This window comes from Penaeus japonicus, unplaced genomic scaffold, assembly GCF_977035675.1.
Source record: "Penaeus japonicus unplaced genomic scaffold, GWHDUDI00000001_assembly GWHDUDI00000031, whole genome shotgun sequence".
Classification (NCBI taxonomy): domain Eukaryota; kingdom Metazoa; phylum Arthropoda; class Malacostraca; order Decapoda; family Penaeidae; genus Penaeus; species Penaeus japonicus.
The window spans coordinates 277,815-285,314 of NW_028234433.1; the positions used below are offsets into that span (position 1 = coordinate 277,815).

At 42.1% G+C, this 7,500-nt stretch overlaps 1 protein-coding gene across 1 annotated transcript in view; it reads left to right on the top strand.

Annotated features, from left to right (window-relative positions):
• The window catches only part of LOC122256719 (transmembrane 7 superfamily member 3), a 31,350-nt gene that overhangs the window by 17,619 nt on the left and 6,231 nt on the right, over positions 1-7,500 (top strand). Inside the window, exons 3-7 of the mRNA XM_043021602.2 lie at positions 479-663; positions 1,916-2,193; positions 3,902-4,088; positions 6,914-7,081; positions 7,383-7,500. The exon at positions 7,383-7,500 is cut by the window's right edge and continues 35 nt beyond it. Coding sequence (XP_042877536.2) covers positions 479-663; positions 1,916-2,193; positions 3,902-4,088; positions 6,914-7,081; positions 7,383-7,500 — 936 coding nt within the window. The remainder of the gene's footprint in view (positions 1-478; positions 664-1,915; positions 2,194-3,901; positions 4,089-6,913; positions 7,082-7,382) is intronic.

A 7,500-nucleotide genomic window follows, 5' to 3' on the forward strand; every position in this document is an offset into this window, starting at 1 on the left:
CTCTCTCCTCTCTCTCTCTCTCTCTTCTCTCCTTTCTCTCTCTCACTCTTCTCCTTTCTCTCTCTCTCACTCTTCTCCTTTCTCTCCTCTCCTCTCTCCTCTCTCCTCTCTCGCTCTCTCTCTCTCTCTCTCTCTCTCTCCCCCTCTCTCCTCTCTTTCTCTCTCCCTTCTCTCTCTCTCCTCCTCTCCCTTCACTCTCTCTCTCTCTATCTCTTTCCTCTCTATCTATCTCTTTCCTCTCTCTCTATCTCTCTCTCTCTCTCTCTCTCTCTCTCTCTCTCTCTCTCTCTCTCTTTCCTCTCTCTCTCTCTTTCCTCCTATCTCTCTCACACTCTCCTTCTATCTATCTATCTATCTGTCTGTCTATCTATCTATCTGTCTATCTATCTATTTCTATCTACACACACACATACACACACAACCCGAAATCATAAGAAAGTGTTCCCTTTCTCACGATGGAAATCCACCTCTCTCGCAGCTTTGAGTTGGAAGACAATTTCGTGAACAACACCAACCCAGGGATAGTTGTCTTCATAGAGGACCCCCCGGACGATAGCCCCGGGACTACCAACGCCACCACGACTAGCAAACACGTCTACCTCACCAACTGCCATAACAACAATGTGTCGGTGTTGTTTATGGTCCGGAATTACAGCATGCATGGTAGGTTGTTGTTGTTGTTGTTTTTTTTCTTTCTCTCTTTCTTTCTTTGTTTTATTATTCTACATGAAAGAATAGGAGGGCGTAATTAAGGAAGTGAGAAACAGAAAGCTAAGATAATATGAAGAAGAAGAAGAAGAGAAGGTAGGAAGAGGAAGTCTAAGCCACTTATTGTTATGAATTAAGCTTTATTATATTAATTCAGTAATGTGAAGCAGGCATCTCCTCATGGCCAGATATCTCCTGCACAGGTTTTGGAAAAGAGGAAAGATGGCATAAAGGAAGACCTCCGAAACGGGGAAGGAGAGGAGTGAGGGAAGGACCAGAACTTTGTGGAAGGCATTAAAGAAAAGCCAAAGGTGGGAATTACTGCATGGATAGATAAAAAAAAGGGGAAACTTTCTTCATGAAAGCTCAATAGGGGCGGAATATTATGTAAGCATGAATAAGTAATTGTGGAGAGAGAGAGAGAGAGGGGAGAGAGGGGAGGAGCAGGCAGGCAGACCAAGGACAGGACAGGAAAGGAAGGGAAAGCGGGAACAAGGTGCAGGCAATAGGTCGGCAGCCAAGCTCAGAGCATGATGAACAGAGGGTGGCTGGCGAGCGACGGGAGTGAGAGAAAGGGAAAGCATGGAGAAAGATTTGGCGCTGCCTTTTTCCTCATCCTCGGAGGGGAAGCGGCCAAGGGAAATGCTGGAAGTAACTCCTTAAGGAGAGACATACATATTGAATCCGGTCTTATCCGAAATCCCAAAGCAGTCCAGGCAAAAAGGCCGGCAGCAGAGGGGGAGCAAGGGAGAGAGTGATTACACGTAACACGATGAGAAAAAGCTGGTAAAGAATTGTGATATATGGAAGGGGAGAAGTCAGGAATTAATGGCATCCAGACGAGGGCGAGGTGTAAGACAAGGGCCAAGAGCAGGGCTGAGTTAGGGTTCGGAAGGGATCGTATACTCACCCAATTTCAAGGTAGATTGGGGTGTAAACTTCCATGATGGGGTCTTGTAGAATGGATTTTATATGGCCTTTGCCTCGAGTAATGCATTAATGGAAGATGGTAGACTTTTTTTTCTTTTTTAACCACTAGGGTTTTGGAAGTGATATAATGCCTCTATAATTATTATAAACTTTAACGTTCATAACCTCGAGGACGGAATGTGACTCGGCGGCGCCATGTTTCGACCCACTGGTTCGAATACATGAAGCAATATTATCTTTTTTTTTATTCTTTTCCTTCTTTTGACGCGAATCGCAGAGCCAGTGCCAGGGGGGTACTACCCGTCAGCCAGTGGGGGGGAGCCGCCCCTCCACCTCCCCAAACCCTTCCTGGTGGTGGAGCCCAACATCCTGACGACGAGGGTATCCTACCGAGCTGCCTCCTTCCCCCTGCACGAGAAGGAGCCTTACTACGAGGACCTCAAGTACGAGACATTCCTCACCTACATGTACGAGCGGGACCTGAGCGAGAGGAAGTACTGGGACAGCCTGATAGCCACGAGTACGCTGGAGGACATCAGGGCGAAGGCTGTGCGGGTCAGTGGACTTGGGCGTTGCTGTTCAGGTGGAGGACTCGGTCGTCCGTGTGCGTGTGTGTGTGTGTTTGTACGTGTGTGTGTGTGTGTGTGTGTGTGTGTGTGTGTGTGTGTGTGTGTGTGTGTGTGTGTGTGTGTGTGTGTGTGTGTGTGTGTGTGTGTGTGTGTGTGTGTTTGTACGTGTGTGTGTGTGTGTGTGTGTGTGTGTGTGTGTGTTTGTACGTGTGTGTGTGTTTGTACGTGTGTGTTTGTACGTGTGTGTGTTTGTACGTGTGTGTGTGTGTGTGTGTGTGTGTGTGTTTGCAGGTGTTCAGCTATTGAATGTGGTTGTGAGTGTTTTTGTTTGTTATTATTATTTGCATCCTTTTTGTTGGGAGATTTGTTTCTCCCTCTTTCCGTATCCTTCCTGCCATTCTTTAATCTCTCTCTCTATCTATCTATCTCTCGCTCTCTCTATCCCCCCCTCTCTCTCTCTCGCTCTCTCTATCTATCTATCTCTCGCTCTCTCTATCCCCCCTCTCTCTCTCATGCTCTCTCTATCCTCTCTCTCTCTCTCTCTATCCTCTCTCTCTCCCTCTCTCTCTCTCTCTCTCTCTCTCTCTCTCTCTCTCTCTCTCTCTATCCTCTCTCTCTCCCTCTCTCTATCTCTGTCTCTCTATCTCTCTCCCTCTCTCTCCCTCCCTTCCCCCCTCTCTCTCTCTCTCTCTCTCTCTCTCTCTCTCTCTCTCTCTCGCATTCTCTCTCTCCCTCCCCCTCTCTCTTCCCCTCTCTTCTCTCTCCTTCTCCTCTCTCTTTCCTCTCCTCCTCTCTCTCCTCTCTCTCTCTCTCTCTCTCTCCTCTCTCTCTCTCTCCTCTCTCTCTCTCTCTCTCCTCTCTCTCCTCTCTCTCTCTCTCTCCTCTCTCTCTCTCTCTCTCTCTCTCTCTCTCTCTCTCTCTCTCTCTCTCTCTCTCTCTCTCTCTCTCTCTCTCTCTCTTTCTCCTCTCTCTCTCTTTCTCCTCTCTCTCTCCTCTCTCTCTCTCCACTCTCTCTCTCTCCCCCCCTCTCCGCTCTCCCTTCCTCCCTCTCTCTCTCGCTCCCATTTCTTATATTCATCCTTCACTTTCACCCTCCCCCTCCCCCTCCTCTCCCCTCGCCCGTATCTCTCCATCCTCCACCCATTACCTACCAAACCTCACCATTTTTTTTCTTTTCTCTCCCACCCACTCTCGCACCCCTTTCCCTACCCATTTTCCCCATCCATTTTCCCTACTCCTTTCCCTACCTATTTTCTCTCCTCCCTCCTCCTTCCCCTTCCCCCTCCCCCTACACAACCCCTCTCCCTCTCCCTTCCCCTCCCCCTTCCCCTCCCCCTTCCCCCTACCTTCCCCTCCCCTCCCCCTCCCCCTTACCCCTTCCCCTCCCCCACCCACCCCTTACCTACTCCCTCCCCTTCCTCCTACCCTACCCCTTTCCCCTCCCCTTCCCCCTTCCCCCTACCCCTTCCCCTTCCCTCCCTTTCCCCTTCCCTCCCTTTCCCCTCTCCCTTCCACCTCTCCTCCCCCTACCCTTTCCCCCTCCCCATTCCCATCCCCCTTCCCCCTCTCCCTTCCCCCTACCCCTTCCCCTACCCCCTCCCTTCCCCCTACCCCTTCCCCCTTCCCCATCCCCCTTCCCCCTACCCCTTCCCCCTTCCCCCTCCCCTTCCCGGTCCCCCGTGCCACACACACAGGTGTCCGTCACGAAGAACAACAACACGGCGGAGCTTCTGGGCCACTGGTTCGTGTCCTATTCGGGCGTCGGGGCGGTGGTGAGCGTGATCGTGTCCTACAACGACTCCGGCGGCGCCCTCTACTCCTCGGCGGTGTCCTACGGCTGTGACTTCATCGACGCCGAGCAGTACAGGTGCACCAAGCTGGGTGAGTGAGCTGGGAGGGGTGGGGGAGGGATGGGTAGGGTGGGTGGTGGATGGGGTGGGAAGGGGGAGGGTGGGAAGGGAGGGTGGGGAGGGAGGGATGGGTGGGGGGAGGGTGGGGTGGGGAGGGTGGGGTGGGGAGGAGGGATGGGGGGGAAGGGAGGGGTGGGGGAGGGTGGGAAGGGTGGGGGGAGGGAAGGGGTAGGGGGGAAGGGTGGTAGGGTGGGGTGGGAAGGGTTGGGTGGGGGGAGGGAGGAGGTGGGTTGGATTTGCGTGTGTTTATTGTTGGTTGGTTGGTTGTCGTCATCTTCATTATCATCATCAACATCATAATCATCATCATCATCTCATCTTTATCATCATCATATCATCATCTCATTATCATCATTATCTCATAATCATCATCATCATCTCATCTTTATCATCATCATCATCATCATCTCATTATCATCATCATCATCTCATTATCATCATTATCTCATTATCATCATCATCATCTCATTACCATCATCATCATCTCATTATCATCATTATCTCATTATCATCATCATCATCTCATTACCATCATCATCATCTCATTATCATCATTATCTCATTATCATCATCATCTCATTATCATCATTATCTCATTATCATCATCATCATCTCATTACCATCATCATCATCTCATTATCATCATTATCTAATTATCATCATCATCATCTTATTATCATCATCATCATCTCATTATCATCATCATTATCTCATTATCATCTCATTATCATCATCATCATCTTATTATCATCATCATCATCTCATTATCATCATCATCTCATTATCATCATCATATCATCATCATCATCATCTCATTATCATCATCATCATCTCATTATCATCATCATCATCTTATTATCATCATCATCATCTCATTATCATCATCATCTCATTATCATCATCTCATTATCATCATCATCATCTCATTATCATCATCATCTCATTATCATCATCATCATCTCATTATCATCATCATCTCATTATCATCATCTCATTATCATCATCATCATCTTATTATCATCATCATCATCTCATTATCATCATCATCCTTATTGCTGTCATTAGTAGTAGTATGTCTCTTGTGTGTATACAATGTTTTTGTTCTTAACACTTTTGTTGTTATCATGGTTATTACTAGTAGTTGTTGTTGTCACATCAGTATTACTTATGTTATTATCTTTCTTGATCCTTAGCCATTTTTATGCTATCATTGTTATTATCATTACTTTGTTATTATTATTATTATTATTATTATTATTATTATATCTTTATTGTTATCATCATCATTAGTGTTATCATCATTAATGTTATTATTACTATTATTATTATTATTATTATTATTATTACCATCATTATTACTACTACTACTACTACTATTACACTGTTATTTGTAATATGGATCATGCCTTTCTTTTTCTTATTGATATTGGTAGTAGTAGTATTGTTGTTATTATTATCATTATTTTATTTTATTTTTTATTCTATTTTTTCTATTATCATTATTATTATTATTATTATTATTATTATTATTATTATTATTGCTATTGCTTTTCTTATTATTATTATTATCATTTTTCTTATTATTATTATCATTATTAGTAAGAGTAGTAGTAGTTTTACAATGACTATTATTATTATTGTTTTTTATTATTGTTATTGATATTATTATGATTATTACTATCATTATACTTACTGTTATTATTATTATTATCATTATCATCATCATCATCGTTATCATTACTATTATTATTATAATCATTACCATCATCATCATCATCATGTAATTGATATTAACTTACTTTTATTTGTGGTATTAGTTCTATTTTAATTGTTAATGTTGTGATTAATACTGTACTGATAACTATTTTTGTTATGCATGTTCATGTTATTATTTATTTATTTATTTTATATTATTTTTTTCCCATTCATTCATTCATTCATTCATTTATTGTTGTCAAAATTGTTGTTATTTTTGTTGTTGGGTTATTGTTAATGTTATTGATATTATTATCAATATTGTTGTTATCATTATTGTTGTTATTATTATTAGTAGTAGTGTTATTAGTATTACTTTTATTATTATAATTGTTGTTGCTTATAAAGTTGTGAACATCATCATAGTTATTATCTTTATCTTCATTTTTTTTTTTTTTTTTTTTTAATGAAAGTTTCTTTGATTTTCTGACATATATTATAGGCATGTTGTTGTGATGTCATTATTATTATTATTATTATTATTATTATTATTATTATTATTATTATCATTTTGACTATTATTATTACAATGTGTATTGTTGTTAGCATTATTTCTTCTAATGATGTCCTTGTTATATTCATTGATAGTGATATTGTTAGCATTTTCATCAGTATCATTATCATGATTAATGTTTGTTTTTATTAATAAATGTGCAATGATTGCTGTTTATTTTCTTTTACAGGTAGCAGTAGTATAAATCTTATAGTATGATACCTATAGATAGATATAGCCTGATAGATAGATAGATAGATGAATAGATAGATAGAACACAGGTAGATAGATAGAAAGATAAATAGATATACACACAGGTACATAGATAGAAAGATAAATAGATAGACACACAGGTAGACAGATAGAAAGATAAATAGATGAATAGATAGATAAATAGATAGACAGACAGATAAATAGATAGATGAACAGATAGACAGACAGACAAATAGATAGATGAACAGATAGACAAATAGGAGAGCATCAGGATATCACCACTTCCCACATGACTTGATTTAATATATGGGCTGGTTCTCTCCCGCACTGTTCAGTGAACCCCTTGGCCAAGCTGTTTTGCGCCTCCCTGCCCTTCGTTGGCGCCCTCCTGCTGTTCGTGGGGCACAGGTGGCTCAACTTCACCATGTTTACGTCGGGTTTCCTCTTCTCCTGGTGCTTCTTGTTCATGTTGTGCGCCCAGGACACCCACAGCAACATAGATGGTGAGTTGGGCATTGTGAAGGATTTGTGTTTTTTTTTTTCTTTCTTTCTTTCTTTTTTTTTTTCTTACCTATTTTATTATTTTATTTATTTATTTATTTTGTACAGGTTATGAGTGTTTTAAGTCTTGTATGGAATATGATATAGTGTTAGAGTATTTTGTTTTTTAAGTAGGCATCAGTTAGAATCAGAGTTACAATCCATATGATACCTTTTTTTTCCATCTCTCTTTCCCTTTTCCTCTTTTGAAAGTGTATTCCCTAAGACTTAACCACATTTGATGTCTTTACTCTCGCCCTCCAGCCCTAGGGCTAGGGACTCTGGTAGGAGCCCTGTTGGGGGGCATCCTGTGGCTGATCGCATGGCACAGGTTCCAGCGTCCTTTCCACTCCTCTCTCCTGCTCATTATCATGAACGTCAT